This window comes from Taudactylus pleione, unplaced genomic scaffold (assembly GCF_031769625.1).
Source record: "Taudactylus pleione unplaced genomic scaffold, aTauple2 ptg000082l, whole genome shotgun sequence".
Lineage (NCBI taxonomy): Eukaryota > Metazoa > Chordata > Amphibia > Anura > Myobatrachidae > Taudactylus > Taudactylus pleione.
In genome coordinates, this window is record NW_028284484.1 from 8,352,735 (window position 1) to 8,380,286 (window position 27,552).

Here is a 27,552-nt window from a genome sequence, read left to right on the forward strand (position 1 = left end):
ACTGTAGGTAATATGGTTCTAGTGTATAGTGATTCAGTTCACAAACTGGCTGTCTCTATGGTGCATAGACAATAGGTGACTAAATACATGATATGGAAATAATTATATTTTAAAGTGCAATGTGTCTTATGCTATTTGTTGAACATATTAAAAAAGCATGTTCCTGTAATCACATGTATAACAGGGGTCTCTGTAGGTGTATCACATCAAAACGAGTGAGAATCGCTTGTCTAAAGTATCCTCTGTAAAATCAATGACGTTTGCAGTGCCTCTGAATGAATAGGATTGGCCTGTGCAATTCAGTGAATAGGTTTCTAAACGCTTAAAGAGGTGAAAGGTTTGGAGAATGCAGAATTACAGTATTCATCTTGGTGCAATCAGGAGTTATCAGTGATATAGAAACAGTACTTCATTCATTTCCTTTACAAGATGTCCACCCCCCATACCTTCATCATCAATCCACTTCAATGTGATCGGCTGTCCCTGGCGTAGATTGCACATTTGTCTCACTTCTTCGCATAGTTCATCATAACTCATTGATGCTCCCAGGCGGGTGATGAGAATATCTCTGCAGAACACAGCACAGATAGATGGGTAAGACAAATGGATGTTCTAGTGAAAAGTCAGAGCATTGACATTTACAGCTCAGGGTGTGTTGCATGTTTCTGGTGAGATCACAACATTCTACAGGGTATTCTTTCCTGGTATTCTCTGCTGTAACACTTCCACGTATAGTAAAGGCCACAAATAATCTCGGAGAACATACCGTTCCTTGCATTTGTATCAAATGGGAAAACAAAAAGTGTTTGGTCAGGACATTTGCTATGTGGACCTCTTGCTCACTTAGGTACTCCCCCACCCACTTTTATGAGAAAAGAGAGAGAGAGGGAGAGGGAGAGGGAGAGGGAGAGGGAGAGGGAGAGGGAGAGGGAGAGGGAGAGGGAGAGGGACACGGGACAGAGAGAGACACGGGACAGAGAGAGACACGGGACAGAGAGAGACACGGGACAGAGAGAGACACGGGACAGAGAGAGACACGGGACAGAGAGAGACACGGGACAGAGAGAGACACGGGACAGAGAGAGACACGGGACAGAGACAGAGAGACACAGACAGACAGACAGAGACAGAGAGAGAGAGACAGAGAGAGAGAGAGACACAGACACGGGACAGAGAGAGAGACACAGACACGGGACAGAGAGAGAGAGAGACACGGGACAGAGAGAGAGAGAGACACGGGACAGAGAGAGAGAGAGACACGGGATAGAGAGAGACACGGGACAGAGAGAGAGAGACACGGGACAGAGAGAGACACGGGACAGAGAGAGAGAGAGAGACACAGGCACGGGACAGAGAGAGAGAGAGAGACACACACGGGAGAGAGAGACAGAGAGAGACACGGGAGAGAGAGAGACGGGACAGAGAGAGAGAGACACACGGGAGAGAGAGACAGAGAGACACGGGAGAGAGAGAGACGGGACAGAGAGAGAGAGAGAGCGAGAGCGATGGGACAGAGAGAGAGAGACACGGGACAGAGAGAGAGAGAGAGAGCGAGAGAGATGGGAGAGAGAGAGAGGGAGAGAGACGGGACAGAGAGGGAGAGAGACGGGACAGAGAGGGAGAGAGACACACGGGAGAGAGGGAGCGAGACACACGGGAGAGAGGGAGAGAGAGAGAGAGACGGGACAGAGAGAGAGAGAGCGCGAGAGAGAGACACGGGACAGAGAGAGACACGGGACAGAGAGAGAGAGAGAGAGAGACACGGGACAGAGAGAGAGAGAGAGAGACACGGGACACAGAGAGAGAGAGAGAGAGAGAGACACGGGACAGAGAGAGAGAGAGAGACACGGGACAGAGAGAGAGAGAGAGACACGGGACAGAGAGAGAGAGACACGGGACAGAGAGAGAGAGACACGGGACAGAGAGAGAGAGAGAGAGAGAGACACGGGACAGAGAGAGAGAGAGAGAGACACGGGACAGAGAGAGAGAGAGAGAGACACGGGACAGAGAGAGAGAGAGAGAGACACGGGACAGAGAGAGAGAGAGACACGGGACAGAGAGAGAGAGAGAGAGACACGGGACAGAGAGAGAGAGAGAGAGAGACACGGGACAGAGAGAGAGAGAGAGAGACACGGGACAGAGAGAGAGAGAGAGAGACACGGGACAGAGAGAGAGACACGGGACAGAGAGAGAGAGACACGGGACAGAGAGAGAGAGAGAGAGAGAGACACGGGACAGAGAGAGAGAGAGACACGGGACAGAGAGAGAGAGAGACACGGGACAGAGAGAGAGAGAGACACGGGACAGAGAGAGAGAGAGACACGGGACAGAGAGAGAGAGAGAGAGAGAGAGAGACACGGGACAGAGAGAGAGAGACACGGGACAGACAGAGAGAGACACGGGACAGACAGAGAGAGAGACACGGGACAGAGACAGAGAGAGAGAGAGGCACGGGACAGAGACAGAGAGAGACACGGGACAGAGAGAGAGAGAGACACGGGACAGAGACAGGACAGAGAGACTCCCAACTGTCATTTTGCAGGCAGTACTACATATTTTCTATTCACTAATATATCTGAAGTGACCGGAGGCTGAAAAGAAAAAAAAAGCCTCTGATCGCTTCAGAGGCAAGCGTTCCCAGTGATGCAGTGCGCTGGTGACGTCATGAAGTCACCCGTGACCTGAGGAGCCTGCCCCACGCACCTGCTGGATCTAGTTAGATCCAGTCAGAGCGAGGCAGCGTGAGTAAGAGCGCGATCGGCGAGCAAGTTAAGTTTTTCGCTGGAACCAGTCTGGGGACACTGCCTAAGGGGCGTTATTTAAGCCTGGGGGCACTGCATAAGGGACCAGCCTGGGGGCACTGCATAAGGGACCAGCCTGGGGGCACTGCATAAGGGACCAGCCTGGGGGCACTGCATAAGGGACACTATTTAAGCCTGGGGGCACGGCATAAGGGGCCAGTCTAGGGGCACTACATAATGGACCAGTCTGGGGGCACTACTTCAGCCTGGGGGCATTGCATAAGGGCAAAGCAAAACTACAGGGAGTAATGCATAAAGGGAAAAAACTACAGGGGGCAAATGTATAAAGGGGAAAACTACAGGGGGCACTTCATATGGGGATAACTACAGGGGGCACTGCATAATGGGCACGTTTGACTGAGAGCCAGTGGGGGAGCAGCCCGAGACCTGTCGGGCTGGAATGGTAAGGGAGATACCCCTTTTCCAGGTGCACGCATAATTGCGAAGACCCCCACCCGGTTACTGACTTAGGTTAGCAGATATAAATGCAACATCTGTTCTCTTATTTCAGTAATGAGAATGAATAACTTTGTGCCTATGAATGTACAACACGTAGAACATATTAATAGTTAGAGTCAATAGTCTCAATACAATTCCAAGACTAATAAAATTTGTCTGTTATATGTGTTGAATGAAAAGAGTAACAAACGTTTTCTTTTCTTAAGTGGTTACAAAGAGCCAACAGCTTCAACTTAATGTGGATAATTATTTAGAAATAGATCTAGCTAAATAGCATTTATATCTGCTAACCTAATTAATATGTAATGACAACTATAATAATTGTCTTCCAATTTATATAGAACAGGAATTATTTGCTAACTGTTATTTCTAGCATAGATCTAAATAATAAATTGCAGGTTACATACAATAGCCTTGCATGATTAAACACACATGTGCAGGAGAGGTAACATTTAAATACAGAATCAATAACAGCACACAACCTTGTTTTTAATATATTTTTAATTTCTTGTCACAAATTTTTTTTCGTGTCTATCAATCTGTACTTTTGTGTAATAAAATATATTTTTAATTTATATTTCGCTTTAGAAGGCCCTATTTGAGGGCATACAGAGAAATGGTATACCAAAGATTAGATAGCATTGGATATAATATATTGGTTGATAATTGTAAGAGGCAACATATAGCCTCTTTCCTTGAAAATCTACCAGTCAGAGAAATAATAATATAAAAAAAGTTTCTTTTTTTTTATTAAAGTATACCGAATAAAATGTATATATTTTATGTGTTTAAAAATAAGGGGTTTTTGAGTGCACCCTCAATTAAATTGATTCCTTTTCTTTCTCACATAAGTATAAATATGATCAAGTGTCTTTTTATAAACATTTTAATGAGGATAACGAGTGATTTTTAAGTGTACATTATCATATACAGGTATTTGCATAATAGAGCACATCTGTATATCGATTGTATTACACTGACAATTAAACAGTTAAGTTATGAAATGGAAATGCTTTCAGAGTCATCATTCCATAGCCATCAGCCCAAGTGTACACAAAAATAAGCCCATGGAATTAACTGTTCCTCTATAAGATAAAATTAAGCTTTTCTTCAAGAAAAAGCATTTGGTTGTGGACCGTATATTTTTACTATGTTCCAGGTGTATCCATAAAACCCAAACGAGTACAAATAGTAAATATAAACCTTTAAGTGATGAAATTTCACTCCAATAACAAGTTGTATGTGAGGACAAAAGCCCTTAGTCCAAAGAACACTTGAACAAACTGCTAAAGTAAACCAAATTGTACAAATAACCACTAAAATGGTTTAGTACAGCAACATATTTATCTTCTACTGTACAAAATGCAGGAATAGGATGTAGCAAGCAGAGAGTTGATGCACATTTAAACTAAAAATGATACAAAACTTCCTTTTTATTTGTCCATACAATCCAAGGCACAGCTACAGAAATATTTTTTTTCCCCAGACATATAAAACCAATGTGTGCAACTATAATAATTTGACCTCACTGTCTACCTTATACTCTGCTCTACCACCTATTTCCTCCTATATCATTTCCCCCTTGTCTCCTCCACCTCCTCCTTCCTTTATCTCCCCTCCTCTGTCTGCCATCCTCCCTCTCCTCTCCCACTACTACACTTTCATTCTCTTCTACCCCTCCTTTGTCCTACTACCCCACTGAAAATCCTTCCTCCAAACCTCCTCTCCATGTCACCCCATACCACCCCCATCATATTAAATTCCCTCCCTGCCAACCACCTACAGGCTCCCTTCCCAGCACTGGTCCCCACATAATCTCTCCACTACATTCATCTCGGCCACCCATATTAAACTCACCATCTCACTACAGCAACCCAAATAATCTAATTCACATTTCTCCCACAAACACTGTCCCTCTATCCTGTGCCCTCTGGAATGCCAGATCAGTATGTAACAAACTCGTACCCACCCATGACCTTTTCATCTCTAAAAACTTAAATCTCCTAGCCATTACTGAAACCTGGATTTCACCCTCTGACACCACTTCCCCTGCTGCCCTCTCCTCTGGGGGTCTCATCTTCTCTCATACCCCTCGGCCTGGGGGTCGCCATGGTGGTGGGGTAGGGGTCCTTCTATCCCCCGGTTACTCCTACCCTCTGAACCATCTCTTACTTTCTCTACATTTGAGGTTCACCTTAGAGTAGCTGTTATTTACCATCCCCCTGGCCCTCCTTCCAAATTCATTGACAACTTCGCTTCCTGGCTTCCTCACTTTCTCTCCTCTGACCTTCCCTCTATTATCCTAGGTGACTTCAATATTCCTATTGATATCCCCACAGAAGCCTCTGCCTCCAAACTCCTCACCCTCATGTCTTCATTTGGTCTCTCCCAATGGACTTCCTCACCCTCCCATGTGAGTGGGCATTCGCTTGACCTGGTCTTTACACACCGTTGTGATATTTCTGATTACTCCAATTCTCCATTCCCCCTCTCAGACCATCACCTTCCCTCTTTTAACCTATCCCTCTCTCCTTCCCTTCCTCTACCTCCTTTGGCCACTATCACTAAGCGTAACATTGATGCTATTGACACAGTTTCTTTTTCTTCCCAGCTTGACTCACTTCTCTCCCCTATCCTCTCTCTCTTGCCCTGAACAAGCCATTTCTCTATACAATACCTCCCTTACTTCTGCTCTGGACTCTGTTGCTCCGGCGATCACTATTCACCCCCGCAGATTTACACCTCAACCCTGGCATTCCAAATGCACCAGATACCTGCAAAAGTGCCGAGCGACAGTGGAGAAGATCACGCTCTAAGGCTGATTTTCTCCATTTCAAATTTATGCTCTCATCATACAGTGCTGCCCTTTCCCTTTCTAAACAGTCATGCTTCAAGAACCTCATCTCCTCTCAGTCCTCAAATCCTCAATGTCTCTTCACCACCTTCAACTCCCTCCTCCGCCCACCCCCTCCTCGCCTCCCCTACTTGCTCTCTGCCCTTGATTTTGCTACCTACTTTACATCTAAAATTGACTCCATACGTCAGGACATCATATCCCACCAGTCCCCCTGCCATCCACCTCCTCTCTTCCCAGATCACCCCTCTCCTTCAATTTTACCGACTCTAGCTTTCTTCTCCCCTGTATCTGGAGAGGAAGTCATGTCCCTCATCCAGTCCCCCCTCCCCTTCCACCTCCCCCCTTGGCCCTATCCCTTCACGTCTCTTCTGCTACCTCTCTCCTTCTGCCTGGTCCCATCTTGCCCACCTCCTTAATCTCTCCCTATCATCAGGCACTGTCCCGTCTGCATTTAAACATGCCCTTGTCTCCCCCATACTAAAAAAACCAACCCTTGATTCCAACACTCTCTCCAACTACCGTCCCATCTCTCTCCTCCCTTTTGCTTCCAAGCTCCTTGAGCGTGCCGTTTTCAAGCGCCTTACCACCTTTCTTTCCTCTCATTCCCTCCTTGACCCTTTTCAGTCTGGCTTCCGTTCTCTCCACTCCACTGAAACTGCCCTCACAAAAGTCAGCAATGACCTCCTTGCTGCTAAATCCAAGGGCCACTACTCTCTGCTCGTTCTCCTTGACCTTTCTGCTGCTTTTGACACTGTGGACCACCCTCTCCTTCTGCAAATCCTTCATTCCCTTGGTCTGCGTGACACTGCCCTCTCCTGGCTATCCTCCTACCTCTCTGACCGATCCTTCTCTGTCTCCTCTCATGACTCCTCTTCTCCCCCACAGCCTCTTACAGTAGGTGTTCCAAGGTTCTGTTCTTGGACCTCTCCTTTTCTCACTCTATACATCCTCGCTAGGTGAACTCATCACCTCTTTTGACCTCCAATATCATCTCTATGCTGATGATACTCAGATCTACCTTTCCTCCCCTGACCTCTCTCCTCACTCGTGTCTCCAACTGTCTCTCTGCCATTTCTTCCTGGATGTCCCAGCGATTTCTTAAACTTAATATGTCTAAGACTGAGCTAATAATCTTCCCTCCCCCCTACATAACCACACTTCCCACCATTTCTTTTATCAATTGATGGCACAACTATCTCCTCTAGCCCCAAAGTGCGCTGTCTTGGAGTTATCCTGGACTCCACCCTCTCCTTCAAACCACATATCCAGAATCTCTCACAGTCCTGTCGCTTTCATCTTAAAAATATTTCCAAGATTAGACCCTTTCTCACCCAGGATGCCACTAAAACCCTCATACACTCATTGGTCATCTCCAGATTGGACTACTGTAATCTTCTCCTATCTGGCCTCCCCAAATCCCATCTCTCTCCTCTCCAGTTTATCCTTAATGCTGCTGCTCGGCTCATCGTCCTCTCAAAACGCTCTGCATCTGCCTCCCCTCTCCTACAAGCCCTCCACTGGCTCCCCTTCCCCTTTAGAACCCAATTTAAGGTTCTCACGCTCACTTACAAAGCCCTAAGCCATTCCTCTCCCATTTACATCTCTGATCTCATCTCCCTTCACTCTCCTGTCCGCCCTCTTCGTTCAGCAAATGCACGCCGCCTTTCATGCCAGCTGATTACTTCCTCCCACTCCCGCCTCCAAGATTTTGCCCGTGCTGCTCCTCACCTTTGGAACTCTCTACCGCTTCCCATCAGACTCTCCACCTCTCTACAATCCATCAAACTGGCTCTCAAGACCCACTATTTCATCAAAGCCTTCCAGCTCTCATCTTAACTTGCTGCTACATACTCCTTCCTCCCTGCCTACCCCATCTGTGTCATCCCTGTTTGTCTGTCCCTCCCCCTTAGAATGTAAGCTCCTATGAGCAGGGCCCTCTACCCTCTTGTGCATCGCCTTACTATACCTTCATCTACTTCTTACTCTCTACCAGGCCACCGAACACTTGATTGCTTTGCATTGTTGCTTATCTGGGTATTATGGTCGTGAATGTAGCAATGTACATTATCCATGTCCTGTAATGTATTGTACTGTAAGTCACTGTATATCAATCTATTTGTTTATGTACTTTGTAAGGCGCTGCGGAAAACTTGTGGCGCCATATAAATAAATGATAATAATAATAATAAATTTGAAAGGCACTTTCTTCAAACATTGCTACTGTATACTGAAACGCTGTACAAGTATTTTAGTCTTTTGCTTTTAAACCCATAGGCATGCACAACACTTTTCATTAGGGTGTACACCAAGGGAAATTTAAAGAGGGATAAACTGCACCTCCACAGGGGAGAATCTAGCACCACCTAGGAGGCGCCAACCACCAATTTTATGTCATTAATCCCCCTCTCAACATTATGTCCCACCCAATCTCTCACCATCATGTCCCAAACAATCTCCGCCCCATGTTACCATATTGCCTACCTATCAATCCCCCAACTCTCTCACTTACCTTTGCCCATATTGATCACTCAATGACACAATCAGCTCCTCTCAGTTTGACAGCACCAATAAATTTTGCTTATAATCAAGGAGATGGTGTCAAATATTAGGGTGTGCCTGGGCACATCTGGCATGCCCATGATTAAACCAATTGTTCATTGCTCCAATGGAATCTATTGCCAACATTTAATTCTAGCCACTCATATTGGTGTAAACAGATTTAGAAATAGTTTATTTCTCTATTACTAAACAGTTACTTCCTAATTGGTAAGATGAAGATTTGCAATTAAATAAAAAAAAAAAAAAAAAAAAGGGGAGGACTAAAAGCTCTCTCCGGGGTCTACTGCGTCACTTGGAAAACCCTACTTTATTTTACTGTATTCATACTGCAGGTCGCAATTTAGAAAAAGATTTTTATAATTTACTGTAAATTCCATGTGGGGGACAGTGCCACCATGGAGGTTGAGGAACTGGCACTTAAAAGGTTAACATTTTCAAGTATAAAAAAGGTCCTTCTGTCCTACATCCACTCTCCAGGTAAGAGGATAGGGTGTAAATCAAAAGAATGACATTCAAAAAAATAATTCAATACACATAATGGAGGGTAATGCAGTGGCAAACGCAGGATTTTCAGAGGGGGGGTTTCCAAATGCTTGATTTTAGAGCAAGTGTGGCCTGTCAATGAAGAGGGCAGAATTAGTACTTAACCAGATTTAATAAGCGTCATACAAAGTATATTGTGTGTATTAATTCCAGCATATACAGGACCAGTGATCACAGTAAGCCATTAGATGCGCCAGTACGCCATCCTGTCTGAGCTGAACGTATTTATTTTAGATGTGGGCACCATTCCAGACTATTAGAGCAAGTCCGGGAGCCAGGAGGAGCAGCATAAGAACCTAGCACTGCCCTGGACATACTGTATATGTACATATTGGGTTCTATAGCAGTGCATCTCTAACAGTGCATGTTTTCCAGATCTTCTAGTTGGTGCACAGGTTATTTGTTACTGGTTGATAAATGTTAAAAGATCCACAGGTGGTGCTAATTATTTCATTTGTGATACTGAGAAGGACATGCAGCACTATAACAATCTATTATATTACTATTTCTATTGTGGTAATGGTGTGGGCTGGGGAGGGGGGTTTCCAGGCAGACGGAAACCCCCCCTGCATTTGCCTATGTAATGAAGTGTCCCCTAGATGGACTTTGAGAAATTGACTTATCAGTAAGTACCAAAAAAGAGAGTCTTTCCTTCATCCTTTTGGTGGGACAGCTAAGGGAGGGCGCATTCAGACATTGCTGAACACAAAACCTTTCATCCAAAGCTAGAATCCTTGGATGCAAAGACCTGAGACCAATGACATTTGGTAAATGTGTGAACAGAAGACCTGGCCCAAGAACTACCAGTGCTGAAACCGGACGGCCCAGCTCTAGAACACGCCTACTGAATGGTTGATCTGATCTAGCAGGCCTTATAGCCTATTTAGACGCAGGCAACAGTTAGTAGAGTGGACATGAAAAATGGCTTTTCTTCAGTCTGCAAAGGCTCAAATGGGGGAAGACAAAGAACCAGGTTAAAGATCTCAGGGATCCAAGGGGGGGACATATGGAGGCTGAATATGCAAGATCCCCTGCAAAAAAAGTCTTAAATTGGGTAACACCTCTCCAATAGATCATTGCGGCTCGCTACTCCTAAGTGTTACAGCTGTGCATAATATTTAAAAGTGGCTGTGATAGAGTGTCTGCTCCTTTAGGACACCACTAATGTGTATATGTCAGATTCATACATGGTCACAAAAGCTTTTTTTTTTTCCTTTCAGTTCTCATAAATGATACTAACAGAGGATTAACTGTAGGTGTCCAATATATTTATATGCTACACACATTTTAATGATAAAGATTTCCAAATCTATATATAAGGAATACAGTATAATTTAGTTTGGATGTATACATTATCTGTGTTAAAAGTATACATCCAATCTGCCGAGTTCAAACAACAAGATTATCAATAGTTGCGCAACTATAGTATATTATACTAACTATTCAGTTCCATACATTTACGGAATAATAATAAAATGTCCTTCTATTACATGAAAAATATGGTAACAAGTTTTTAAAGAGAACCTATGCAGCCTAATAGATCCCTTATGAATATTTCCTGGCTATACAAAATCAGCAAGGGGAAAACCAGCAACACTAATGCCAGGTACACACTATGAGATAGGTTGTTCAATCAGCTGGCCTATCACATATGATGTAGCATAATTTGGCCAATAAACATGTCAGTTTTCAGGTGAATTTCTCTAAAATGCTCAATAATGGGTTAAATTGTGTAGGACAGGTACGTGGAGGTGTAAACATGTGGGACAGGTACGTGGAGGTGTAAATCATGTGGGGCAGGTACGTGGAGGTGTAAATCATGTGGGGCAGGTACGTGGAGGTGTTGTATTGATGGGAGAGGGGTTTTTCAACTTGCAGACGATAGGTAAACATTTTACAAACTTGGTTGCATTTTGTATTAAAGTCAAGCAACCTCGCTGCATGTACAGAAAATTGACATTTCCAATTGAATCTCGCATTCCTTGGGTGTGCGCATTCGTGCGATGTATGAGTTTCACGATACAAACTCTCTTTCGCAAACTCACTCCTAATTGAATTAGCCTGACTGAACACCGCTGCTTTACTGAGCCAGACGGTAGAGCATGGACAGAGGAAAGAGTATGGGCCTAATGCAGACCCGCTCGTGAGCGCAGGATGCTCGCAAGCATGTCGATGGTGCCCTAATGCGCATGCGCACGATGGAGGGAGCTCAGTCGTGCGCATGCGCGAGACCCGGCGAGCGACGGGGTAGCCGTCGCTTGGGGTCTCGCACCAAAGGGGGCGTGCTGTCCATGGTGACTGACAGTACACCCCCTTTGGTGGGCGTGCCGGAGGCGTTCCCATGGGAACGCCTGCCGTCTGGGTCCGGCCCCACTGACATCAGTAGTGATGTCAGTGGGAGTGATTTTGGCTCTGATAGAGCCAAAATCACTCCAGGGCTTGCGGCCACGAGACCCTACCGCAGGGTCTCGTTGCAAGCGCAATGGTCTTGACCATCGCGACCATCATCATGGACGCTCGCATATGCTGTGGGTGGTAACCCACAGCTATGCGAGCGTCCAAGAGGCCGCTCCATTTTTAGGTAGGAGGGCCCTGATTCAGAGCCAGCACTCTGGTCAGAGCGTCCGGCTCTGAATCAGGCCCTATGTTCAGTTTTACCCTGTTCCCACTCAGACAACATATCCCGTAAAGTGATCAGCAATATTATATTAGTCTTTAACTGGACGCAAAACAGATGAAACGTGCTGTGTGCACACAGCCTAAAATATAACATCCTGAGTCAGTAAACCATCTAATATAGCATGTTTGGAAGGGACTCAATCCAATAAAGCTGAGTTACTTGGCCTATGCAAACAAACGATGGCTTTAACTTAGTCATCATTGATGTTAGATTAACTGGAGCCTATTAAATAAACAGACTAGTACAGGGACCACCAAACAATTCACATAATCATGCATTGAACTGTAAAATGATAGAACCGCACTGATTAAAATACTTAGAAGGGACAGCGTATTAAAGAGGATTACTTTAAAAGAAATATGAGGGTTATGCAATAGGTTCCGAGTTTAAAGAACTGGCGTGTTCGCCACTAAATTTAAAGCAGCTATTAGTTATAAGGCTGGTTTTGCCTTATAACTAATTGCTGCTTTAAATTTAGTGGCAAACTTGCCATAAACACACCGGTTCCTTGAACTCAGAACCTATTACATAATCCCCTATATGTTTGTGTATGGTGGTTATGTGCCTCTTGACCAGCTGAACAAAGGTAAGGTACTCATTCTATTCCATATTATATTAGTCAAAGCATTGGTGTATCTATAATGGGTGCAGGGTGTCCAGGGTGACACACCCTGCATCCATATTTCCCATGTCGGTGCTGCAGCAGAAATCACAGGGAAAATGATATGGCGCCCATTTTCCTGGAGACTTATGCATGTGTAGTAGAGAAGTCACCAGGAACATGGTGTGTGCGCTATGTTTCCATAGACCTGCACCGTACACTGGCACAATGCACCAATTGGCTCAGATGTAAGCTAGTGTCTTAATCAGGCATACTATTTCTTAACATTCAGTCTTAGGGCAGCTTGCTGAGGGTAGCAGCTTGATGCGGTTATGCATTAAGTGGTTAAAATCAAGTGTGCTTTCTGAACAGTTAAATAACATTTATTCTGCATGAACCTCATGAATCTCACTGAATGTGGACTTATCTTTCTCTTTTCATCCCAGGTATGCGATTGTCCTTGCTGAGTACCACTGCCAGAGCCTGCATTAACCCCCATGCACCATCAGCTGTCTAGGCAATGTATGTGATATTATTTGACATCCTGCAAAAAACGACTCCTAATCTATAGTTGCATTAATGCAAAATTAGCTGTGTATTTAAAGTATGTGTTTGTTTAATTTTGTTTAAGTTTGTAATTGGTATTGTTTAAATGTCTGTGAATCTTTTTTGACTTGCTAGCCATAGTCAAGACCTGTGTTTAGATGGGGATCACTGAAGCATAGTTTATAGTGTCATACTGCCTGTTTACTTAAACTTAGTGCAATATATGTCTACTGATCAATCTGCATTTCAACCAGCTGACCAATTGGCTCAGATGTAAGCTAGTGTCTTAAACAGGCATACTATTTCTTAACATTCAGTCTTAGGGCAGCTTGCTGAGGGTAGCAGCTTGATGTGGTTATGCATTAAGTGGTTAAAATCAAGTGTGCTTTCTGAACAGTTAAATAACAGTTGAAAAACATTGAACAACATCGAAAACCAGGTAATTACAAACCCATTACTTAGAAAATTTTATTTTTTCCAAATACAACAAAGACAATGGGCCAAATGTAATAGGGTGAGAGTTTAGAAAAGTGAGTTTCTGACACTTTTTAAACTTTGCCAATGTAATAGAGTCCAAAAACAAAGCAACAGAGCGAACTTGCATGTTTTTTTAGACTTAAAAAACTCTCATGATTTAAAATCTCATTCAGATGTTTTCCCATTTTGAAGATAAAACTCAACCAATGTGAGAGTTTACTGCTAAACTCTCACATTTTCTAAACTCTCACCCTATTACATTTGGCCCAATGTATCAAAAGCTTCTTTTCATAATCTCACTTCATGGAATCATCTCTAAGGCTACTACATCCTTTACTCTTCCTGCAGCTCACCCTTCTGTACATATTGCTACCTCATTAATCTACTCACCACTTATGAACACACATGAGCTTTTAACTTATCTATACACACTGACAATAACATCCACAACCTGTCGCCATAAAAATCTTTCGGACAAATCCAACAATTATATTTATATCTCTCTCCTGCTGCTTCTATTAGCTGGTGACATATCACCAAATCCAGGCCCAACCCACATTCCACACCCACAACGAACTATAAATCCAGCTAACCTCATAAACATTGCGTGCCTCCCTTCACCATCCTAGTCACTAAAATGTGCCTTATGGAATGCACGCTCTGTCTGCAATAAGCTAACATCCATCCACGACCTCTTTGTTTCAACCAACCTCAACCTTCTGGCAATAACAGAAACATGGCTTACACAATCAGACACTGTCTCCCCTGCTGCACTTTCACATGGTAGCCTACGCTTCTCACACACCTCCAGGCCTGGTAATTGTAAAGGAGGTGGGGTAGGAATATTACTCTCCCAATCTTTCACATACACAATTCTCCCACAGGTACCTTCACTCACATTTACATCATTTGAAGTACATTCTATCAGGACTTTCACCCCTTTCTCTCTGCAAGTTGCTGTTATCCATCACCCACCTGGCCACCTCAACAATTTATGGAACACTTTTCTGCCTGGCTCCCTCACTTTCTATCCTCAGACATCTCCACCACCATTATGGGTGATTTCAATATCCCCATTGACAGTCCACAATCTCCTCATGCCTCCAAACTACTCTCTTTAACATCCTCTCTTGGCCTCTCCCAATGGACTGACTGCTCTACTCATCAGGAGGACCACTGTCTTGATTTTGTATTTACCAGACTATGCTCAGTTTCTGATTTCACTAATGCTCCTTTCCCTCTCTCAGATCACAACCTTATCACCTGCACACTCTCCTCCATTACATCATCATTGAAATCAACCAAACCTAAAACCCCTAGAAATATTACTGCCATTAACCTTCAACAACTATCTACCTCTCTACAACAAAAACCATCACCAATTTCTACATTCACTTCTCCTGAGACTGCTGCATCACACCAAAACCAGATTCTAGAAAAAGCCCTCGATGAAGTAGCTCCAGCTACCCATCACACACCACGTAGTTAGAAGTCAACCGTGGCATTCTAGCTTAACAAGGCATCTACAAAAACTCTCGCGTAAAGTTGAACGTCAGTGGCGAAAGTCTCATACTCCAAGTGACTTCCTCACATATAAGACTATCTACAACTCTTATCGTACTGCTCTGGACACTGCCAAACAAACATATTTCCAATCTCTAATCTCTGCTCAAGCTTCTAACCCCAAGCGACTTTTTAATACATTTAAACTGCTTCTTACCCCTCCATCACCCAAACCACCTGCTACCATCTGTGCACAAGATCTTGCTTCCTATTTTAGGGACAAGATTGATAAGTTCCGAAATGAAATGGTAGACTCTTCCTCAGCTAGTGACCTGCTCAATTCCCTACCTGAACCCTCTGGCACATTCTCTTCATTTGATCTCACAAACGAAGATGAAGTATTTACACTCTTCTCATCCTCCTACTCTATTACCTCTCCTCTAGATCCTATACCCTCACAAATCAGTAAAGCTCTGTCTCCTGTGCTTATCCCAACCCTAACTAAAATCTGTAATCTCTCTCTCTCTACTGGCAACTTTCCATCACTGTTCAAGTACGCAGTGATTACTCCCATTCTGAAAAAACTAAATTCTGACCCTAATACTCTCTCAAATTACCGTCCTATCTCCCAGCTCCCATGCCCCTCCAAGCTACTTGAGAGACTTGTCTACACCCGCTTCACACAATTTAACTCACGCAACTTATTGGATCCACTTCAGTCCGGCTTTCGTTCCCAACACTCCACAGAGACAGCACTGACTAAGGTAGTAAATGATCTTGTCACTGCCAAGGTTAAAGGCCATACTCACTCCTAATTCTTCTAGATCTCTCTGCTGCTTTTGACACTGTTGACCACTCTCTTCTCATACAAACACTGCAATCCCTAGGTCTTAAGGACACAGCTCTTTCTTGGTTTTCTTCCTACCTATCTGATCGCCTTTTTACTGTTCATTTTTCTGATTCTGCCTCCTCTTCGCTACCTCTATCAGTTGGAGTAACGCAAGGCTCTGTCTTAGGTCCTTTACTATTCTCAATCTATACCACCACTCTTGGCAAACTAATCCGCTCTTTTGGATTTCAGTACCATCTGTATGCGGATGATACTCAAATCTACCTATCCTCTCCAGATTTATCTCCATCTGTATTGGTCCGTGTCACTGAATGTCTTTCTGCCATTTCATCTTGGATGTCATCTCGCCACCTGAAACTTAATATTTCTAAAACAGAATTAATTATATTTTCACCGGCCAATAACAGTTACCAACCTGATCTCTCTAGAACTGTTGATACCTCGACCATCCACCCCGCCCCACAAGCTCGCTGCCTTGGTGTCATCCTTGACTCTGAACTGTCCTTTGTTACCCATATTCAATCTGTCTCAAAATCATGTTACATACATTTAAAAAACATATCCAAAATTCGACCATATCTCACACAAGACACTGCAAATACTCTAATCCATGCACTTATTATTTCCCGAACTTGACTATTGCAATAGCCTCCTTACTGGTCTTCCCAAAAACAGGCTATCACCATTACAATCCATTATGAATGCAGCTGCAAGGCTTATCTTCCTTGCGAAACGTTCTTCTTCTGCTGCCCCGCTCTGTCAGTCCCTCCATTGGTTGCCGGTTTTCTACCGTATTCAATACAAAATACTTTCACTTACACATAAGGCTATTAACCAAACCACACCAACATACATCTCTTCACTCATCTCAAAATATCTCCCAACCTGACCTCTCCGCTCAGCACAAGATCTACGTCTCTCATCCCCATGCATTACTTGCTCCCATTCACGGTTACAGGACTTTCTTTGCGCTGCACCCACTCTATGGAATAACCTACCTCACACAATAAGACTTTCCTCTAGTCTCCAATCCTTCAAGCGTTCCCTGAAAACTCACCTCTTCAGGCAAGCTTATCAGATTCCAGAACCTCCCACATAACCTTCATAGCTTCCATATCTAATTACATCCCCTTTTACAGTCCACACACAATCTCACACATCGTCTTTCTCTCACATCCTCATGACATTTGGTCGACATTCCTGTGTGACTGGTTCATGCAGCCAACCAAGAAACTGTGCATTCTGGCTGGACGAAAACTCAATATATAGCACCTATCCTTGTGTATCAATGCCTATTTCCCTATAGATTGTAAGCTTGCGAGCAGGGCCTTCCTACCTATATATCTGTCTGTTATTATCCAGTTTTGTTCTATTAATGCTTACAATTGTAAAGCGCAACGGAATATGCTGCGCTATATAAGAAACTGTTAATAAATAAATAATGCCAGAGTCTACTACTATGCCACAGAGAGGAAAGGGCCCGCAGGGAGCTTGCACAAGGGACCCTCCTTCTCCTCATACTGCCCCAGAGTTATAAGGTTCTCTCACACCGACAGAATGACCATAGAAAAAAAATTGAATGCATAAGTTGAGTTGAGCAATGAGAGAATTACATATTAGCAGTACAAAATATAGTCCTAAATTACCACTCTGAAGGCCAGTTATTATTAGCTTCACTTTCATGTATTCCTCCCAGGAAGTAATCAAAACAGCAAGGAGCGTCAATCATGGTATCATTTCTCAGACAGCGAGTCGTTAAGTGACAGATTACAAACTGATGGCTGCCAATACAATGGGGGGGGGGGGGGGGGGGGCGCTTTAAAAATGTTAAAGTGTACTACATATGTGTCCAAATGCAGCTTACCTCCGTGCGCTACAAGTCATGTTACACATAACACATGAGCGCTGTGCAACTCGGTAGTGCAGAGCATCTTTTCGTGCAACTTTTTTACCTTAAAATGTGTCTTATTCGCTAAATGATGCAAATAGGATGCACAAGCAGCTTTTGCAGAAATAAAATGATATGCGGCATGCCTATATTGTGTGTGTAACTGCTGTTATATCTGCATGCAAAATGCTACATTAGTGTCACAGCGCTGACACTGTAACATAGCATTTCACATGTAGCTATAACAGCGGTGCGACACAGAGAAGGTAGTTTTTGATTAAGGCACATTTGAAGGTAAAAAGTCGCACAGAAAGATGCTCGGCACTACCAAGTCCCTCCGTGGCATGGTGCAACTAGAAGGGCTGTTTAACGTGCAAGGAAGTAAGATGTATGTGGGCACATTTGTATTCAAAGTTTGTTTCATGGTGTGCAGCAAAGAGTCAACATTTACAATGTGGACATTGACATCAGGTTGACATTATGAATGTCGACTGCTGATGTTAGAGTTAGATTCAAACTGAACATAAAATCACATTGTCCACATGCTGAATGTTGACCTTTATAAAGTTGACATTCAGACCATGTCGACTTTTCATAACATACCTGGTTGCATTTATATGTAATAGCAACATTAAGCTCTGCAATGCTTAACAATTGGGAATATATACAGAAATATAAACAATGTGTTACCAGATAAAGAGGGCCCTGCATATAACATAAGCAACCAGGACCAGTCAGAGTGCAATGACAGAGCTTAGTGGGGCTTGTGTACAACCATTTAACCCACCCGATCATTGGCAGCTCTGACAAACCGATGGATAGTACATCTATTCCCCAAGGCTCTCTTCGTAGGCCTCTGCTTTTCTCTTTTTATTCTTTTCTCTCTTGGTAACCGTATAGGTTGCTTCAGCCTCCACTAGCATACCTATTCAAACATCCAAATATACATCTCAGCTCCTGGCAACTCTCCTTTTATCCACCAACCCCACTTGGATGTGTCAACACTACTTGAAGCTCAGGACATCAAAGACGGAGCTCATCATCTCCCTTCCACTTAGTGTCATTACCCCCACATCCCTTGTCGCCCCCTCAAGACTCCCTTCACATCAACATGCTCTCCCCAGTGCCTCTGCTTTGGTGTCATCTTCTCTGCACTCAGCTTCACTCCACATATCCAATACCTAGCACTGAGAGTGCATAAGATACAAAACTGAAGCAGAGCTGAGAGGATGAGATGTAAGCTATTGTCAGAAAAGAAGAAATACAAAAACTATTAACTAAAGTGCACTACTATAGAAGTTAGACGTATTTCATTTGACATACTTAGTGGGGTTATGATTGTGTGGTCAACAAAATAAGAAATGTCAGGTACGCAGCTTCTGGTGGAAAGTAGAATAGCTCTGTTTTGGAAAGGTTGAATTTGATGTGACGAGAGAACATTTAAAGGTGAAATGACAGAAAGTCATTCAGAAATGCAGGCCAACATAAATGTTGGTATAGGACACATACATTTCACATCATCTGCATAGACACAATATGTAAATCCAAAAGGCGTTACATTTCCAAGAGAAGAGGTATACACAGAGAGAAGGCTAGAGAGCTAGGGCCTTTGGAGCACTCCAACTTATACAGAAGGCAGAGGGGAAGTGGATAAATATAAATGTACACCGAATGCTAAAGATAGGAGTAGATCCACCTATTTTTATACCATTTTTAAATGCAGGCGTGTGGGTGGGGGGTTGGTAGGGATGGGCATATAATACCGACAGTTGGGATGCCTTCTGCCAAAATACCGACAGTGGCATCCCGATGTTTGGTATCTGTACTAACCCCCCCACCCCCACCCCTAATCCTCCCTTCTTGAAGCCTAACCCTCCCCACACCGCATCCTAACAATCCCCATTACTGCCTCTACCTAAGTGTCCCCCTTCATGCCTAACCCTAAGCCTCCCCCCAAAAAAAAACAGAAAAAAAACTAACGCTAACCCCGCTATGCTACCTAAACCTAACACTCTCCCCCCTCCCTCCCCCGCGGCTAACAGCTAAGACGCCCTCGGCTTACCTTGTTCAGGCTGGTGTCTTGTCTGTATTCCGACGTCAGGATTAAGATATGCGTCAGTATTTCGACGCCTATCTTAACTCCTGTGTTGGACTTCCGCCGTCGGGTTTCCTAGTTGTATTGCAAACTAACAGAAAAAAAACAAAAACTGCTACCAAATATTTCTGCTACATGCAAAAGCAAGCAGGACTTTTCCTGCATGAGCAAAATATAAATACATATATTAAAACATTAACTTGCACAAAACATTGTTTGTGCAGGTGCAAAATTTAGACCCTTTAGCTGGATTTGCTGCATTTCAAAAAGAGCCTGTAAAAGAAATACTCTGATTAGTGGGATAAGAAGCAAGATAGAATGGTATCCAGAAACCCTAGGGAAGCAGGTAGTGTCCTTTATATCACTGACCACCTTATTTGATTGGCTGCTTAAAATGTACACCATGTACACAAAATCTAGCTATTCTGTAAACGTAATGCATTATGTAAACCACCCTAATATTCAAATGTTTAGGTTAGTACGGTGTCAGAAACAAATTATACTAGTATCTTGGACCCATCATTCACTGTGTAGCTACCAATTGCGCCCGGCGCTGCAGGGGTTTCCTTTTTCTCCTCTCTTCCCCCACTTTGCTAGTTCCCATCCTCATCTTTCTCTTCGCATAGTTTCTCATGGTCCCCACCTCAGTCTTACTGTCACTTTATGGTCAGTTGGAGGGAGCTGTCTATCAGCAGGTGGCATGCGAGTGCCATCTGCACGACAGGGCATGCCTGCACGACAGGGCATGCAGGATTATTTAATAGCTATCAACTGACATGCATCTGGCAACCAGATTTAATTTGTCTCTTGTTTGAACACTACATACATCTTGCTAAAATGTATGAGATGGTGCTAAATTGTTACCTGCCACAATGTTTTGTTTGTAAAGCTAATTTTGTACACAAAATTTACAACTGTTGACAAACATCACCTTATGGTTAGACAGCAGTGTCATGTCCACCCAAGCCAATATTTGGACAGGAAAAAGATTGGAGGAACAGGTAAGTAAAAGGGGAGGGGAAAAAAAAATGATCACAAAAAAAAAATCCATTCATATAAACAATAGATGCAGCGAGCGGAGACAAATCACTAAACATGAAAAGGGAATGAGTGAGTTGTCGAAGAAAAACAAATAAATTAAATGGCACACACACACACACACACACACACGGCCGGATTAACAATGGGGCAGGTGGAGCTTCAGCTCGAGGCCCTCCCATAAAAACAGGCCCACAGCATCCGTTGTGCTGCTGTACACAGGAATTGTTTTTCCTGCTACAGCAGCCTGCCAGTGGCCGTCTGAAGCCCCGCCCCCTGAATGAGGCCCCGCCCCTATACACACACACATATATATATGTATATTAACAGAGATCACTAACCTAATGAGCCGGCCCCAGCATACATATGCTCCTCGGGGTGGCTGGCCCCTCCCCATGTACCAGCGTCCAACTCTGCAAGAGATCCTCCAAACTAGAAAAAAGCTGCAGCTTCCGGTTGGAGGAGCTGTGCTGTGGATGTCAGGAGGGATGGGAGGAGCTGTGCTGTGCCCGTGGACATCACTCAGGGGATTCCGCGCTGTATGGAAGTTACAGGAGGCCGGTGGGCGTCGGGACTGGAGCTGCTGCAGTTCTATTAGGTCAGTCACTGTCTCTGCTTGCCGGGTCCACACACGCGGGTCAGTGGTACAGCCCCATGAAGTACAATATGCTGTTCCCCAGATCTGTCACCTGCTGGCCCCTAACTGCTCCCTATGTCCCTGACTGCTCCCTATGTCCCTGGCACACCCCTGACTGCTCCCTATGTCCCTGACTGCTCCCTATGTCCCTGACTGCTCCCTATGTCCCTGACTGCTCCCTATGTCCCTGACTGCTCCCTATGTCCCTGCGTACCTCTGACTGTTCCCTATGTCCCTGACGTACCTCTGACTGCTTCCTATGTCTCAGAGGCACTGTCTAACCCAGTGTTTCCCACCATTACTGACCCCCCCCTCACTGTGCCCATATCACTGCCCCCCCCACCCCACCTAGAATCCCCTCAGCCAGTCCAGTCACAGCGATCCCCCCTCATTCAGCCCAGTGTTCCCCCTACCATCCCTTTCTCAATGCCCCCTTTCCATCCTGCCCAGTGCCCCCCATCCAGTCCAGTGTCCCTCACTGACCCCCCATCCTAGTGTCTCCCCCCTTCCCTCCCCCAACCAGCCCACTGCCCCATCTAACTACCCCTCAGCAAGAACCCCCCAAGCCAGTCCAGCTTAGTGTACCCCCTCCCACCACCATCTCACTGCCCCCTTCCCATCCAGCCCAGTGACCCTATATATTTAACCCTCTGCCTCTCCCCCTCACCCACTACCTTTTACCCTGTTACCCACTGCCTATCACTCACTGCCTCTCCGTCACCATCTCCTCATCACCCATTGATTTCTCTCATTACCCTCTGCCTCTCCCCTATGTCATTATCTCCCTGTCACCTGCCTCTCCAACGCATCACCCTCTGTTTCTCCCTATCACCTTCCTGTCACCTTCTCCCTGTCTCCCACTGCCTCTACCCATCACCTTTTCCTGTCATCCACTGCCTCTCTGTCTCCCACTATCTCTCCCCATCACCGCTGTCTCCTATCACCCTCTCCGTCACCCACTGCCTCCCCCACACCTTCGCCCTGTCACCCACTGCTTCTCCCCATCACTTTCTTGTTAGCCACTGCCTCTCCCTGACTCCTGTTCCTGTCACCCACTGCCTCTCCCAGTCACCCTTATCTGTCAACCTCTGCCTCCCACTATCTATCCCTGTCACCTATCTCTCCCGTCACCCTCTTCCTCTCCCCATAACCCACTGCCTACCTTTGGTATCACTCACTGCCTCCCCGTCACCCTTTCCCAGGCATCACCCACTGCCTCTCCAACGAGGGCGTGGCTCGTGGATACGGCATTCAATTTGAGGCCACGACCCTTGTTGCAAGGCCACATGCACAATTCCCCCTGCTCCTTCCCCTGTCAAGGTGCCCCCCCTGTCATTTTGTTCTGGATCTGCCCCTGCCCACACAACACTGGTCACACGCACCATATCACTAGTGGCACTGGTCACATCGCCTGCATTAGCACACAGTAGGCCCTTCAGAAATATCAGCTCCAGGCCCATGAAGACCTTAATCTGGCACTGCATATATTATATGATAGATATATATATCATTTTATTATTGTGTTTCATGGATAACAGCATAACATTCTTTCCTCTTTCTAGGTGAACTTCAATAAAAGGGGTGCGAAGAAGCACCCCTATATTGAAATTCACCTAGACAGAGGAAAGAAACAGACCATATGATCTGTCTCAGTGCAGTGGACAGACTAAACATTTGTCAGCCCATGACAGGAACATTAGAATCAGAGCCCCATATGCAGCAGATTATATATAAATTACTGTATATACTCGAGTATAAGCAGAGTTTTTTAGCACGTTTTTTGTGCTAAAAAAGCACCCCCTCGGCTTATACTCGAGTGATGCCGGTTCTCCCACATGGTATGCAGCTGAATAGCGTACCATGCGGGCCGCGGTGCAGAATGTGTCTCTGTGACACAGCTGCACCGCATGTGTAGCGCTGACCGGACGGAGTTCGGTCAGCACTACACAGTGCCAAACACACAGCCGCCGGAGCCGGCAGCTGTGTGTTTGTTGTAATCAGCAGCCGATGAGAGTCTGTCAGACTCTCATCGGCTGCTACTGCTCCCACTGTGGGAGCCATCTTCCGGCTCCCACAGTGGGTAATGGGAAAGACGTCATGATGACGTCTCTCCCATAATGCAAAGCGGCCGGAGGACCTGATAGCAGCGGCGGGACCAAGAGCGGGATTTCAGGTAAGTGTTTTTTTTTATTTTTATTAGGACTACTGGGGGCACTACCAGGGGGGATTACTTCTGGGGGCACTACCAACTGCTGCATTTCCCACCCTAGGCTTATACTCGAGTCAATAAGTTTTCCCAGTTTTTTGTGGTAAAATATGAGATATGGTAAGAACTTACCCTTGTTATCTCTATTTCTACGAAGTCCATAGGGTTCCACAGGATACCTTGGGGGTATAGGTGTGACGTCAGTCGCAGGGCACCAAAGAGTTAAGCTTTCAGCCTCCCAGGATGCACTAGGTCCCCCTCCTATACCCCGCCCCCGAGCCAAGGCACCTCAGTTAGTTACCAAGCCATAGGCCGGAGGAGGAGAAGGAAGAGAGAGAACAAAGATCTGGACACATACAAGAATCACATTCTCACCAGAGGGAGACGGAAAACTGGTGACCAGAGCAAAGCCCATCTGCAGCACAGGTGCGACAGGGCGGGAGTCCTGTGGAACCCTATGGACTTCGTAGAAATAGAGATAACAAGGGTAAGTTCTTACCATATCTCATATTTTCTACTTCAGGGTCCATAGGGTATCCACAGGATACCTTGGGGATGTCCCAAAGCAGTATCCTTTAAGGGTGGGGACGCTCCTGTGCAGAAAGGAGAATCCGCCGCCCGAAGGAAGCATCCTGAGAGGCGAAGGTGTCAAACCTGTAATACCTCACGAAGGTATGGACAGAAGACCACGTAGCAGCCTTGCAGATCTGAACTGCCGAGGCACCACGTCGAGCTGCCCACGAAGGACCCACAGACCTAGTGGAATGAGCCTTCAGAGAAGGAGGGACCGGTAGGCCTTCATGAAGATAAGCTTCAGAAATAGCCATACGGATCCAGGCTGCCAAAGTTTGCTTTGAAGCAGGCCAACCCTTTTTACGGAAGCCAAAGAGGACAAACAAAGCGTCCGACTTCCTAAACGAAGAAGTGCGGTCAACATAAGTCCTTAAGGCCCGCACAACATCCAAAGAGGCCTCACCCACGGAAAGACCCGGTGAGTTAAAGGCCGGAACAACTATTTCCTCGTTAATATGAAACTGGGAAACAACTTTGGGAAGAAACTCGGGCCGAGAGCGGAGCACTGCCCTGTTCCCATAAAAAACCAAGAAAGGGGGTCTACAAGAAAGAGCCCCTAACTCAGAAACACGTCTGGCCGAAGCAATGGCCAGAAGGAAAACAGTCTTAGCTGTTAGCCATTTAAGATCCACTGAGCCCAGTGGTTCAAACGGCGGTCCTTGGAGAGCCCTCAGGACCACAGCCAAATCCCAAGGCGCCACAGGTGGAACAAAGGGCGGCTGAATGCGGAGAACACCCTGCATAAAGGTGCGCACATCCGGGATTGTAGCAATCCTACTGTGAAACCAGACAGATAGGGCCGAAACCTGTACCTTCAAAGAAGCAAGGCGAAGCCCATGATCTAGTCCCGCTTGCAGGAAGGCGAGAATCCGAGACAGACGAAACTCCCGCGGTGCATAACCTCTCGGTCGACACCACTGGAAGAACGTATGCCACACGCGATGGTATATCCTCGCGGAAGACTGTTTCCGAGCTCGTAACATGGTACGCACCACAGAGCTGGAAAACCCCCGGGACCTCAGCATGGCCGTCTCAACAGCCACGCCGTCAAAGACAGCCGAGTTAGGTCCGGGTGAAGGCAAGGACCCTGAGACAGAAGGTCCGGTCGTAGCGGCAACCGCAGAGGACTGTCCACGGACAGACCCTGAAGGTCTGAGAACCAGTGCCGTCTGGGCCACGCGGGAGCTATCAACAGGAGCGTCCCTCCTTCCTGTTTGAATTTCCGGATTACCCGTGGAAGAAGGGAGACCGGAGGGAACAGGTATGCGAACCGGAATGTCCACCGGACGGACAGAGCATCCACCAGAGACGCCCCTTCGTCTCTTGTGCGAGACCCGTACACCGGCAACTTGTTGTTGTGCCGGGACGCCATGAGGTCGATTTCTGGAAGACCCCACCTGTCCACCAGTAGTTGAAAAACGTCCGGGTGCAGGGACCATTCCCCCGGATGAACGTCCTGGCGACTTAGAAAGTCCGCCTCCCAATTGAGCACTCCCGGGATGAAGACCGCTGATATGGCCGGAAGATTGCGCTCCGCCCAAACCAGGATCCGAGAGACCTCTACGAGAGCCGCCCGACTGCGAGTTCCTCCTTGCCTGTTTATGTAGGCCACGTGGTAGCGTTGTCCGACTGGACCTGCACCGGGCGACCCTGGAGAAACCGCTGTGCCTGCTGGAGAGCATTGAAGACCGTACGGAGTTCCAAGATATTTATTGGAAGCTCCGCTTCTGTCGGCGTCCACCTGCCCTGGAACAAGTGTGGACCCGAAACTGCTCCCCAGCCCCGAAGACTGGCGTCCGTTGTCAACAGGACCCAATTTGGAACCCAGAACGGACGTCCCTTGTTGAGGTGGGTCGTCTGTAACCACCACGTAAGGGACAGGCGAACCTCCTGGGTGAGCACAATCGTCTGGGACTTCAGAGACTGAGTCAGCCCGTTCCACTTGGACAGGATCAGGTGCTGCAGAGGTCTGGAGTGAAACTGGGCGTATTCCACCATGTCGAACACCGACACCATGGAGCCCAGTAACCTCATCGCCGAGTGTAAGGACACCCGGCGGCTGTGCAGACAACTGCGCACCCTTGACTGTAAAGCAGAGATCTTGTCCTCCGTCACGAAGATCCTTTGCTGTCCCGAGTCCAATAAGGCTCCAAGATGCAGAATCCTCCGAGACGGGATTAGAGTGGACTTCTGCCAGTTGATTAGCCAGCCGTGCCGTTGCAGCAGTGCAATGGTCAGGTCCAAGTGGCGTAACAGGAGCTCTGGAGATCCTGCCACCAATAACAGGTCGTCCAAATACGGCAACATGCGGACTCCCTGCAGCCGCAGAGAAGCCGCCATGACCGCCATCACCTTGGTGAAAACACGTGGTGCTGTTGCCAGGCCAAAAGGTAACGCCCGAAACTGGAAGTGGTCGCTGCTGATTGCAAACCTGAGGAACTGTTGATGGCGCCAAAGAATAGGGACATGCAGGTAAGCGTCCTGTATGTCCAATGACACCAAGTAGTCCCCAGGTTCCAGCGCCAGAATGATGGACCGTAGGGTCTCCATCCGAAACTTCGGGACCCGCAAAGACTTGTTGAGTGCTTTGAGGTTGAGAATCGGACGATATGACCCATTGGGTTTCTGTACCAAAAATAGATTTGAATAGAAACCCTGGCCCCTCTGGGAGAATGGAACCGCCACTATAACTCCAGCCTGGAGCATAGTGTGCAATACCTTCCGCAGCTCCGTAGCCTTGTTCCGGTCTGATGGGAGACCCGTGGTGAAGAAGCGAGCCGGGGGTCTGTGCCGGAAGGAGAGGGCGTATCCGTGGGAAACCACCTCCAGAACCCAAGTGTCTGTCGTAGTGGTCGACCAACACTGGGCGAACTGTAGCAGGCGGCCTCCCACCCTGGGATCCCCCAAAGGGAGGCCCGGACCGTCAGGCCGCAGGCTTGTCATCTGGCTTGGGGGCCGGACGTCTGGTACTCCATGCCTGCTTCCGGGGCTTGACCGATTTCTTAGGGCCAGCCTGTCGAGGAAACGACTGTGGTTTGGGCCTGCCCTGGGCCCTAGATGACCGAAAGGACGATGGTCCCGAACCAGAAGGAGCAGCGGCCGACGGGAGACAGGCAGATTTGGCTGCCGCCAGCGTGGCCACAATCTTATCCAGATCCGGACCGACGAGAACTTCTCCGGTAAACGGCAACGCTTCCAGACCTTTCTTGGAATCTGCGTCCGCCTTCCAGGATCGCAGC

General features: G+C 46.3%; 1 protein-coding gene across 1 annotated transcript in view; it reads right to left on the minus strand.

Moving 5' to 3' along the window:
• Window positions 1-27,552, minus strand: part of PRKCZ (protein kinase C zeta) — a 256,098-nt gene that overhangs the window by 209,877 nt on the left and 18,669 nt on the right. Inside the window, exon 3 of the mRNA XM_088468202.1 lies at window positions 447-568. Within this exon, the coding sequence (XP_088324328.1) occupies window positions 447-568 (122 nt within the window). The remainder of the gene's footprint in view (window positions 1-446; window positions 569-27,552) is intronic.